A 12,904-nucleotide genomic window follows, 5' to 3' on the forward strand; every position below is an offset into this window, starting at 1 on the left:
AGAACAAGAAACAAGAGTTAGAAACCAACGCACGCATTAAAACCGAATCTGTTAAGCCGCGACAGGGGGCTGGGAAGAATTATACGTCTCAATAAAGAAAAGTCGAAACGTAACAGAACACACCATAGAAACGAAAAATCTCCCATAAAACAACGATCAACGCGCGTTTGGTCATGTTTTGTAATGCGAGACCGTCGAGACGACACACGGATCTCGATCTGGCGATCGAGGAATGCCACGGGAACCGTCGTCGTCGTCGTCCCAGTCCGGTCCTCTCCTGTCAACGGCGTTTGTCTACGGTCATCTCATCAATCGCCCGGTCGCAATGTCGATTACTGTCGTTGCCTTTGTTTTCATTCGATTCCGTCGTCGAAAGAGAGAGAGAGAGAGATAGCGCGCGTTCGGTTGTGGAATTTCGTTCTATTTTAAATTCATAGCTCGAAACTGGGAATGGGTTTGACGGCACTTTGTCTTGAGTTAGGAGAACGAACGAACGAATCAACGGCTACACGGTGGGAAAATCGTACGATAAATTCAATGGATGTTCCCTCCATCCGAATTATTAATTTAATCGAGCTTTTTGGCATTCGATCAAGTTTTGCATGACGTAACACCTGTCAAAAAAAAAACAGTGACACTAACGTTCCCTTTCCATTGGAGTGTAGGGAAAAACAACTTTAAATGCATTTTGTAAATTAAAGAAGAAAATCAAAAATGAAATGCCAAATGAGAAGACATTTTATTTTATGAAAACATTTCGAAGTATACGAAAACTTTTGTATTTTATTCGTAAAATACCAAATATTGACTGAAAATATCGAGAATAAAGTTAGTCGTTCCAGACATACTTCATGTAGGCATTTAATTACATTTTTAATAATGTCGCCTGTTCGCTTTTTTATTTTCTCAATGAGTGGTTCATTCCAACATTCCTTGCATTCATGTGCTTATTGCTTATGTCCCAAACAACTGCACCATACAACAATGTCATATAATGTCATATATATATATATAAATTTACGTGCCTGAAATGCAAGTCAGTTGGTCACACAGCAGCTTACTGCGCCAACAAGGAGCGCTGTGCCACTTGCGGAGAGCAACATGTGGACAAATCCTGCAGTGCGATTGAGCAAAAGTGTCCATATTGCGGAGGAACTCCGGAACACGTATATATATATATATATTTTTTTTTTGTCGCATGTATTGCAATTTCGAAATCTAAGAAGCATAATTTAATAATAAATAATTATCGATTTAAATAAAATAAAAAATCTAAAAACATTCACAAATCTAATATTTTACAACTACTAGAAAACGACTGCGTGTTGTCGTAGCTGATCGGAAAGACGCAAACGGTATTGTCGTCGACCAGAGGTTTACCCTGGAATATCGTGTCTACGTGCCTTCCCATGACGTAGAATTCTCGGGGGTGATAACCGAAACGGGTCTGACGTGCAAATCAATTATGGAAGGAGATGGCAGATTTAAAAAGCTGCCTTTGATTAAGGTTAAAATCTTAGAATGCCGACACCTCGGCAAAGTCTCCCAGGAAGGGAAAGAATCGAAATTTACGCCGTCCGACTCGTTTAGAGTCACTTTTGCTGGCTCCGCCCTCCCTGACTACGTTATGGTGGACAAATTGAGGCTACCGCTGCGACTCTTCGTGCCAAAGTCCATGACTTGCCTGAAATGCAAGTCAGTTGAACACACAGCAGCTTACTGCGCCAACAAGGAGCGCTGTGCCACTTGCGGAGAGCAACATGTGGACAAATCCTGCAGTGCGATTGAGCAAAAGTGTCCATATTGCGGAGGAACTCCGCACGTACTCTCGGCTTGTGAAACTTACAAGAGTCGCTGGGAGAAGCAGAAGCGCACTTTTGCGGAAATTTTAAAGGGCGCTTCTCCATTGGCCCAACAGCAACAATCTTTAACCGCAAACAATGTCTTCGCTTCGCTGCCAGTTGACGAAATGGAAGCGGATACAGCTAACGAGGGCATACCGTACATCTTCCAAGGGAATCCCCGGCGCAAAAATGTGACCACTCCCAAAGTTCAAGGACAAGCCCCTCCGGTGATACCCCCAGTTAGCTTGCCTAAAAAATCGAGTGCAGCGGACAAGCAAAATCAGGTTCCTCCTGGTTTCCGTGGGAATAATTCACCTTCGAATGGCCCAGCACTCGAGGGGACATCAAAAACCCCAACTGTCCCTGTTTTTCCGTCCAGTTCAACTTCCCAATCGGGATTTATAAAGTTGTCTGACCTTTTGGACCAAATCTTCACATTCTTTAATGTTTCCGACTCCATCAGAACCATTGTCATATCAATGCTTCCAGTATTAAAGACAATTTTGCAACAATTGATGCAAACATGCCCCCTCCTTGCAATGATTATCTCTCTTGGTGTCTAATTCAAATAGAGAGGTCGGAGATATCACTGTTTTACAGTGGAATTGTCGTAGTCTTATCCCTAAATTGGATACATTCAAATTTTTAATTCATAAGTTCAATTGTGATGTTTTTGCTCTGTCCGAAACTTGGCTTTCTTCGCGAGATGATCTCTCTTTCCACGATTTTAATATTATACGCTTGGACCGTGATGACAGATACGGAGGGGTGCTATTGGGGATCAATAAGTGCCACTCATTTTTTCGAATTGACCTTCCACCTATTGGAGGGATCGAAGCTGTTGCTTGTCATGCAAACATCAGAGGCAAAGACCTCTGTATTGTCAGCTTGTATTGGCCTCCGAGAGCTGCGGTTAGCCGCAAACAACTTGATGACATGTGCTCACTCCTTCCTGAGCCACGATTGATCTTGGGAGACTTCAACTCTCACGGAACTGCCTGGGGGGAACAGTACGACGACAATCGTTCATTGTTGATATATGACCTTTGTAACAACTTCAATATGACCGTTTTGAACACTGGGGAAACAACACGTGTACCTAAACCTCCTGCTAACCCAAGTGCTCTTGACCTCTCGCTTTGCTCGAATTCACTATCGTTAGATTGCAAGTGGAATGTAATACAGGATCCCAACGGTAGTGATCACTTGCCAATCAAAATTTCCATCACCATTGGGTCGAAATCTTCTGAATCTATAAACATGGCATACGACCTCACAAGACACATTGACTGGAAAAAATATGCGGACGCGATTACTCTAGCCATCAATTCCAGAGATGGTTTACCTCCATTGGAGGAGTATAACTTCCTTTCTCGTTTGATCCATGACAGCGCGGTTCGCGCTCAAACGAAACCCATCCCAGGTTCCACCATTCACCGAAGGCCTCCCAATCCATGGTGGGATAGCCAATGTTCCAAGCTTTATCAGGATAAATCGAACGCATTTAAAGCGTTTCGAAAACGTGGAACCATTGAGAATTTTCAAACGTATTTGGACCTTGAAAATCAATTTAAAAACTTGATCAAAGGGAAAAAACGTGCTTATTGGCGAACTTTCGTGGGAGGTTTGTCACGAGAAACGTCAATGAAAAAATTATGGAAAGTGGCTCGAAACATGAGAAATCGCTCTTCAACGAATGAAAGCGAAGAATATTCACATCGATGGATTTTTAAATTTGCACGGAAAGTTTGTCCCGATTCCGTTCCTGTGCAAAAAATTGTTCGAGATATACCACAAGATAGGTGCGATCTTGATTTCGAGTTTTCGATGGTAGAATTCTCTCTTGCTCTACTTTCATGTAACAATTCTGCTCCGGGATCGGATAGAATTAAGTTCAACTTGCTGAAAAATCTCCCTGATGTGGCGAAACATCGCTTGTTGAATTTATTCAATCGGTTTCTGGAGCATAATATTGTTCCAGATGATTGGAGACAAGTATGAGTTATAGCTATTCAAAAACCTGGAAAGCCCGCGTCCGACTTCAATTCGTACCGCCCAATAGCAATGCTGTCTTGTATACGGAAATTGTTGGAGAAAATGATCTTGTTTCGCCTTGATCGATGGGTTGAAACGAATGGCCTACTCTCAGATACACAATATGGGTTCCGCAGGGGCAAGGGGACGAATGATTGTCTTGCGTTGCTTTCTTCAGAAATTCAAATGGCTAACGCCGGAAAAAAACAAATGGCTTCAGTATTCTTAGACATAAAGGGGGCCTTTGATTCTGTTTCAATAGAGGTTTTGTCAGACAAATTACACTCTCGGGGTCTGCCGCCTCTGTTGAATAATATGTTATATAACTTGCTTTGTGAGAAACAGTTGAACTTTTCTCACGGAGATTCGGCAGTAAGTCGGGTCTCTTACATGGGCCTCCCCCAGGGCTCATGTTTAAGCCCCCTTTTGTACAACTTCTATGTAAGCGACATCGACAATTGCCTTACACAAAATTGCAGCCTAAGACAACTTGCAGATGATGGAGTGGTGTCTGTCGTAGGATCAAACGAATCCGACCTACAAGAACCCTTACAAGATACTTTGAACAATTTTTCAACCTGGGCCATTGGGCTAGGGATCGAATTCTCCACGGAGAAAACAGAGATGGTGGTTTTTTTTAGGAAGCATAGACCAGCAAAACCAAAGCTTCAACTTTTGGGTAAACCGATCACTCATGCTATGTCATTCAAGTATCTTGGGGTATGGTTCGACTCCAAATGTACTTGGGGGGCCCATATTAGGTATCTGAGTAAAAAATGTCAACAAAAATATAAAAGATTTAAAAAACCGAAAAGAAAGTAAAAAAAAAACTTGGAAATATAAAAAACAAGAAAATAAAATAAATCGGAAACAACTCACAGTCGGAAACAACTCACATAAATCGGAACCAACTCACGGAAACAGCTCACATTCAAGCCTAAGCCTAAAAAATCACGAAAATCTAACAAATTTTTGAAATCTAAAACCAGCGAAACAATGCAATGCAAAAAATCGAAAAACGAAAAAAGGTAAAAAAAAAGAATAAAAAAGTAGCAAAAATCATAAAAATGAAAACCTATTAATGATAAGTAACAATAAAAATTATAAAATATTCAAAGAACAAAAAAACATAAGAAAGTATTTACAAATCTGAAAAAAATAAGCGAGAAATCTAAGATCTAAGAAAAATCTTACAATTCTTAAGCAACATATGTAAAAAAATCACCATATCTCAAAAATTCCAAAGATTAGTAAGGCTAAAAATCTAGAAAATTGAACAAACTTCAAAAATAAAAAACAACTAAAACATTTTAAAAACCTAAATAATTTTAACGAAAAGTCAATCTAAAAAATCAAACAAATTTTGAAAGACTAATATCATGGACAAAAACCTAAAAAGGAAAAAAAGAATGAAAAAATGTGAAAAATTATAAAAACAATTCTTCAAATAAAAAAAAACTAAAAAGATTTACTTATCTTGAAAGCATGAAACATACCACATTGAAACCATCGAAACAAAAACTGGAAATCTATAAAAAAAAATCCTTAGAGATCTAAGAAGTTTGAAACTTTGAACAAAAATAGAACACTAGAAAATGTTAACAAATAGAAGATCTAAAATCTGATTCGGAATTGTAAAAAATCGTTAGAAAATCTAACAAATATAAAAAACTAGAAAATCTTAGAAATATGGAAAGTTTAAAAAAAGAATTATGAAACAAATTAGAAAAGGATTCAACAAATCTTTTTTAAATCTTCAGAAAAACAAATAAAAATCTAACAAATCAGAACCTAACAAATATTGAAAATCTGAAAAATGTGAAAGCTTTATAAGAATCAATTTTCAAAAATATCTGAAAATTCTTAGAAATTTAAAAAATCTTGAGAACCTAGCAGATTTAAAAACTAAGAAAATGAAGAAAAATAAAAAACACTTAAATTTTTACACAACATTCTAAGGAATCTAAAACATCTTAAAAAACTAAATCAATCTAAAAACATAAAATAGTTCAAAAATTCCTAAAAATCGAAAACCTAAACAAATCATCTATCTATCTATATATATAAAAATGGAGTGATGTCTGTCTGTCTGTCTGATTCTTATAGACTCGGAAACTTCTGAACCGATCGACATGAAAATTGGTATGTAGGGGTTTTTGGGGCCGGGGAAGGTTTTCGTGATATTTTGAGACCCCTCCCCCCTCTCTAAGGGGGGGCTGCCATACAAATGAAACACAAATTTCTGCATTACTCGAGAATTAATCAAGCAAATGAAACCAAATTTGGCATGTGGAGGTTTTAGGATGCAATAAATGTTTCTATGGTGATAAGATACTCCTTCCCCCTCTCTTAGAGGGGGCTGCCGTACAAATGAAACACAAATTTTTGCATTACCCGAGAATTAATCAAGCAAATTAAACCAAATTAGGCATATGGAAACCTAAGGGTGCAATGAATGTTTCTATGGTGGTTAGATACCCCTCCCCCCTCTCTTAGGGGTGGCTGCCATACAAATAAAACACAAATTTCTGCATTACTCGAGAATTAATCAAGTAAATGGGCGGGACGAAGTTTGCCGGGTTAGCTAGTGAAATATAAAAATGAAAATGTCTTCTTCTCCTTCTTCTTGAATGGCGTTAATGTTCCCTGTGGAACTTTTACCGTCCCAACGTATGCATTGAATAGCGTCATTTATTAATACTTAGTTGAGATTTCTTAAGGGGGTATTCTAGTCTAGAAATCTGAAAAAATCGAAATTTTTTTTTTACCATATTTCTGTAGTTTAGGCATTCAAGAATATACTCTAGAAAGGACTTATCGAAAATCCTATTATTTACCTAGTTAGAGCCATCTTAGTGATGTGGTATCTAACCTGTTACGGCCATCACAATGAACTTCAAACGCGTTTCTCTCGGAACTAGTTTTTTTCTAACTGGCGTACACGATATCTCAAGTTCTACTGAACCGATTTATGTCAAATTTATATGAAAATAATCTGCATACATCTCTCTATCGCATGAACCAATAAAAAAATTATAACTTTTTAATTTTACTATTTTTAAAAAATCGGTAAGCGCAAAAAAAAACGTTTTAAACAGCATTTTTGTTTTCAAACGGCCGCCATTTTGTTAAAACCCATGTTTTTGACTTGTCCGAGGTTCATGCCATAGCGACATCTTTACTGATTCAGAATCTGTTCGATTTTTTTGTTTCAGATAACCAGAAGGACTGGAATCGTGTACGCCATGGCACAACTTTTTTTTGAACACCCTCACTTCACCAGCATGTAACTATTCTAATTATGAATATTTTTTTTCCGTCCTTTTTTTGTTTTATTGTTGAAAGATAGATAAACGAATAATGATATAATGGATAGTAAAAATATTCTTTGTTTTATTTTTACGGAGTTCGAAAAAACGTCCGAAATTCGTGTCTCTACACTAGAATACCCCCTTAAGTCAAATAACACGCCTTGAATGTATTCCGAGAGGCAAGCTCTAGAATACGCGTGATCACAGTGCAAGTCGAAGGAAATTTCTCTGACGAAAAATCCCCCGGCCAGAACGGTAATCAAACCCGAATACCCGGCATGATAATGTGAGACGCTAACCACTCGGCCACGGGTGCACTTGAAATGAGAATGTCTCAAACCTAAAAAAAACTAACAAATATAAATTATTTACAAATCTAAATTCAAAGAAAGCCATATCTAAAATCTGAAAAAGTCTAGAGAGTCTAACAAAGCTAAAACGATTCACAAATCTAAAATATTAAATAAATAAAAAGTTAAAACCTCGAAAAGTCTGAAAAGTAAAACAACAAATATAAAAAATCTTAAAACTGTAAGAAATTAAAACAACAACAAAAAAAAGAATCAAGACAGTTTTTTTGAAAAAAACATTAAAAAAAATTCCAATTCAAATCAGAATCCTATAGATATAAAATGATTTTTAAGTCTAAAAATCTGGAAAGTCTAAGTCTTATAGATCTAGGCTAATCTAAAAACAAATTGAGCTAATTAGAAATGTAAAAAAATCTAGGTTTCAAAAAAAAATTATAAAATTATTAATAAAAACATCAAAACAGTCTGAAAAATGTCAAGTTTCAAACATCGAAAAAAGAAAAAAAAATCAGGAAAATCTGAAAAAAAAATTAAGATACTATACCCTAGAAAATATTAAAAATTGGACAAATATAAAACTGAAAAAAGTAGAAAAACCAAAAACGCATAAAATCTTAAACGACATTTTAGAATCTAGAAAATCTAAAAAAAATAGAAAATTGAAAACCATGTAGATCTGGAAAATTTAAAACAATATGTTGAAGCATGAAGATAAAATGTTACAAGTCGTTATCACAAATCAAAATCTGCAAAAAATTTAAAAGACTTCATAAAACACACTCAAAAAACAATATTGAAGACCAGAAAATATAACAAAAAAAAAAAAATTGGAAATTTGAAAGATTGAAAAAATTTAAATAACAAAAAATTTAAAAACAAATTCTTAAAAAAAATCTTGGTAACTTTCAGAATCGAAAGTTCGAAAAAAAAATTGAAAATAATTGCGCAATACCAAAAGAAATAAAAATCTGGAAATTCAAAAAATCTAAATGATAAAAAATAAAAAAAACTACAAAATGTGAAAAACTGAATGGAATCAGAAAATCTAAAAAAAATAGGAAATGCAAAACAAAATATTTTTTATACTTAAATCTAAAAAATCTAAACATTCCAATTTAATAAATATCTGAAAATTTCAAAATTTTGAAAGATTCAATAAAAAGGAAAAAATCAAAACGTTCGAAAAATCTAAAATATTTCAAGAAGTTAGAAGTATTCTGAAACGCCTAACAAAATCTAGATAATCTGAAAAATAACAATTCATAGAAATAATTAATTGAAAATATGAAGGAATTGAAATAAAACTCACAGATCTGAAAAAGCTAAGAAAAACTAAAATAATCCAATTGTCTATTCAAATCTAGAAAAAAAAATTTAAAAAACTATAGAAATATGCAAATTCTGGAAAACCTCAACATAACCATTTTAAAAAATTTCAAAACGTCTGCAACATGTAAAAAATCAAAATTTTGCATTCTAGATAAAATCTAAAATATATAGTTCTGAAAAACTAAGACACAAAAAAAAACAAAATTATTTAAAAAAAATGAAAATAATCTAAAAAGATAATAAAAATAGAAGATTTCAAAACAATAAAATAAAAAAAAACAGATTTAAAGAATCTACACTTACTAAAGTTTAAAAAAATTAAAATAATCAAGAAAGAGAAAATAAAAAAAATAAAAAAACAATCATTTTAAAAATTAAAACAAAAAAGGATAACAAATTATAAAAAGATAAAAAATTTTAAAATTGCAAATTACATTAATATAAATACAAATAAAGGGTGTGTCACATCAAATTGCATCACGGAAAAAACGCTGTAGAAATTCGCCCAGTAGACCGATCCTTTTGAAAATTTTAGACAGTAAAATAAAAATTATTAAACAATTTTTGGCATTTTCTTTTTACTCATACTTCGAGCCCAAGCCCGTATGCTCGCACCTTCCTCTTTACCCCGTCCATAAGGTTCTGTAAAACGTCAGGTTGTAGTTTTTTGACGTAGGACTACGTCTTTCATTTCTATACCGGGGTGTAAAATCAAAGTTTCGAAAACGAAAGCGTTACGCCGGAGACCGAGATTTTGAGCGTTAATAGCTCTTAAACAACTGAACGAAATGGTATGATAAACACTTCATTCGAAAGATAAAATGTCTACGCGTTATATACTTGTTACTTTTCCATCCAAAAACTTGTTTCAATAGCCTTAAAATTGATTTCAAAACAGGCTATTGAAATCACCAATCGGTATATAAGCGAGCGCCGCTCGTAAACCACCTCAGTTATAATTGAACAGCGATTGGAGCATGTTGTCGCTGTTGTGGTGAAGCTCTTCGTTTATCATGAAAGCGCGAATGAACGGTGTCACCAAGAGCCTGTTTGTGCACCTTAAGCCAGAAGGGAATCCATCAGGAGGAGAGTGATGCCACGGTTCCGCTTGAAACATCGGAGCAGCTGCCACACACACATACACGCGTTGCTATCATCGTTGCTGGAAAATAATCTACCAGTTCCCCTGGGAATTGAAAAATACATTCATGCGAAAGAGTTTATTTTAATGTTTTCTATCCATACAACACTGCAACCAAATACATTTCGTTTTGGATTTTTCAATCAAGTGCGATCAACGCAAGACCACGTCTTTCGGCAATTTATTAGAGGTACAATGAATCTTTAGGAATTCCCGCTCTACGCGCACTGGCAAACGATGTTTACTCAACAATTTCTCAAACGAGAAATGGGTGTTGTGAGAAAGGATTAGCGAACGCAAAAACGACAAACGGGAGGAAGATATGTTTGGAGGTTGAAGGAAATTGGCAGAAAACATCTTCATTTTATCTTTCGAATAATGTGATTCATACCACTTCGTCTTGCCAGAAAGAGATTATCAATGCTCAAAGGAAGAATTGAGTCCTCCGAGGAAATTACCCAGCGCAAATTAGAGTCGACTATCTACTGCGGCATTCGTACACAAAAAATATCATAATGCAGTTTCATCAAAGTGATGTCTTCGATATGGGGAAATATTCACCACATCATGTCATGTATTTCATATTCTTCACTATCAAATCCATATCCATGGCACCTATCGGTATCGCATTATCATCGACACCACGATTTTCGCTAAATGCTCCTTTCAGTTCGGCCTACAAAAAACTTTTCTGAACTCTAATCCATCAAATTTGGAGCCCTGAAAAGGGCCGTTGATTATATGCTAAGCTAATAGCACGTTCTCTTCGGATACGATGGGCCAGCTGGATGTCCTTGGGCATGATGTGACGCGCTTTGCGTGGATAGCAAACAAATTGGTATCTTTGAATAGGCCTCCTGCAGCGTCATAAACGCGGAACTTTGGAAGTGCAAGTCGGTTTTGAAGTCCTGGGCAATTTCACGAACCAAATGCTGCAAAGGTAGCTTGCGGATCAGCAATTCGGTCGACTTCTGATAGCGACGAATTTCACGCAAAGTTCCCGGTCGATAGCGATGTGGCTTCTTCACACTTCCTGCGGCTGGTGCGTTTATCCGAGCTGCTTTCGTGGTGCCTTACCACCGAAAGACTAACGAGCTGTCTGCTTAGTCCCGATGAAACGAGTCCTCACGGTGCGAGAGTAGAGTAAGAAATGAACGAAAGCAAAGGAAGCGTCATATTATGAACCATAAAAGTATAGAATTACTTACTTACGATGTTATTCGTTTCTCTCTCAGGGTAAGCAACGAATATAATAAGGGTGGGGTTTACATTCTACACTTTTATGGTTTATAAAATGACGCTTCCTTTGCTTTCGTTCATTTCTTACTCTACTCTCGCACCGTGAGGACTCGTTTGTTTGGGACCAAGCAGACAGTTCGTTAGTTTTTCGGTGGTGAGGTACCACGAAAGCAGCTCGGATAAGCGCACCAGCCGCAGGAAGTGTGAAGAGGTCACATCGCTATCGACCGGGAACTTTGCGTGAAATCCGTCGCTATCAGCACTCGACCGAATTGCTGATCCGCAAGCTACCTTTGCAGTATTTGGTTCGTGGAATTGCCCAGGACTTCAAAACCGACTTGCACTTCCAAAGTTCCGCGTTTATGACGCTGCAGGAAGCCTATTCGAAGATACCAATTTGTGTGCTATCCACGCAAAACGCGTCACATCATGCCCAAGGACATTCAGCTGGCCCGTCGAATCCAAGGAGAGCGTGCTATATTAGCTTAGCATATAATCAACGGCCCTTTTCAGGGCTCCAAATTTAATGGATTAGTGTTCAGAAAAGTTTTTTGCAGGCCAAACTGAAAGGATTATTTTCGTTTGGATGCCATTCAGCATCGAGAAAATTCCGGAAAGATCCAATCGTTGCTGAAAAATAATCTGCCAGTTCCCTGGGAATTGAAAAATACATTCATGCGAAAGAGTTTATTTTAATGTTTTCTAACCATATAACACAGCGACCAAATACATTTGATTTTGTAATTTTTCATTCAAGTGTAATTAGCAGGAAAGCTTCTGATAATTATTCTTCCCCATCAGTAGGATATTTTCGTATCCAATATTGTATGCGCGTGCAACGGAAAATGTTTCGCCAAAATTATATAATTTTCAATCGATTATTGCTCAGTCGCCGAAAGTTTCAAACTCAGAGAGTTCATTCTCCTCTAGTTTGCCTTCCAAATTGCCATCGTAAATCACACCTTCTCTCGATTCAATCACGCACGAAAAGCATACTTAAGCGAAATTCTGGTGGTGAAACCCATTCATTTTTCGTGAGGACATCGACAAGACAACATCGTTACTGAACGAGCTGGACGGCGAGGGATCGAGGGATTTATTACCTGGCCTGACCTGAACTGAAATGCAATCAGGTTGTTTTAACAGTGAGGGAGCGCAGAAAAGCCAATCGATCAGAAGGAGAAGAGAAGGTGACCAAGAGAGTATCAGCATCGAAAAACGGTTCCCCGGGAAGACATAGAAGCAGCCGCCACACACACTCACATACACGCGCGCAACTCTTTTCGTTTGCTGGTTATCGAGAAGAAACCTGGAAAGAAGTGATCGTTGCTGAAAAAAAATCGCCCAGTTCCCCTTGGAATTGAAAATTACATTCAAGCGAGTTTATTTTAATGTTTTCTATCCATATAATACTGCGACAACATACATTTGGTTTTGTGATTTGTCAATCAAGTGCAGTTAGCAGGAAAGCTTCTGAAGATTATTCTTCAGAACAAGGTTTTTTGTATCCAATATTGGATGCATAAAACCTTGAGCCTCCGACGTAACGCTCTCGTTTTCGAAGTCCCCCAAATATTCATTTATTCATTCATTCAGAATGTATTTAGATTCAACTTCAAACTAATGATCTCTAAATCAGCGATAGTCCTACGTCACCCTTGCGGTTATACCATAGATATAACCCACTTACTGTTT

General features: G+C 36.7%; 1 protein-coding gene across 2 annotated transcripts in view; it reads right to left on the bottom strand.

Annotated features, from left to right (window-relative positions):
- LOC129773107 (tRNA dimethylallyltransferase) overlaps positions 1 to 12,904 on the bottom strand; it is a 432,576-nt gene that overhangs the window by 404,417 nt on the left and 15,255 nt on the right. Inside the window, exon 1 of one of the 2 annotated variants that reach the window (XM_055776672.1) lies at positions 124 to 206. The exons of the other annotated variant lie outside the window; for it this stretch is intronic. Coding sequence (XP_055632647.1) covers positions 124 to 126 — 3 coding nt within the window. The 5' untranslated portion in view covers positions 127 to 206. Of the gene's footprint in view, positions 1 to 123; positions 207 to 12,904 lie in introns of those variants that run through there. 2 annotated transcript variants of the gene reach the window in all.

Source organism: Toxorhynchites rutilus, chromosome 1, assembly GCF_029784135.1.
Source record: "Toxorhynchites rutilus septentrionalis strain SRP chromosome 1, ASM2978413v1, whole genome shotgun sequence".
NCBI lineage: Eukaryota > Metazoa > Arthropoda > Insecta > Diptera > Culicidae > Toxorhynchites > Toxorhynchites rutilus.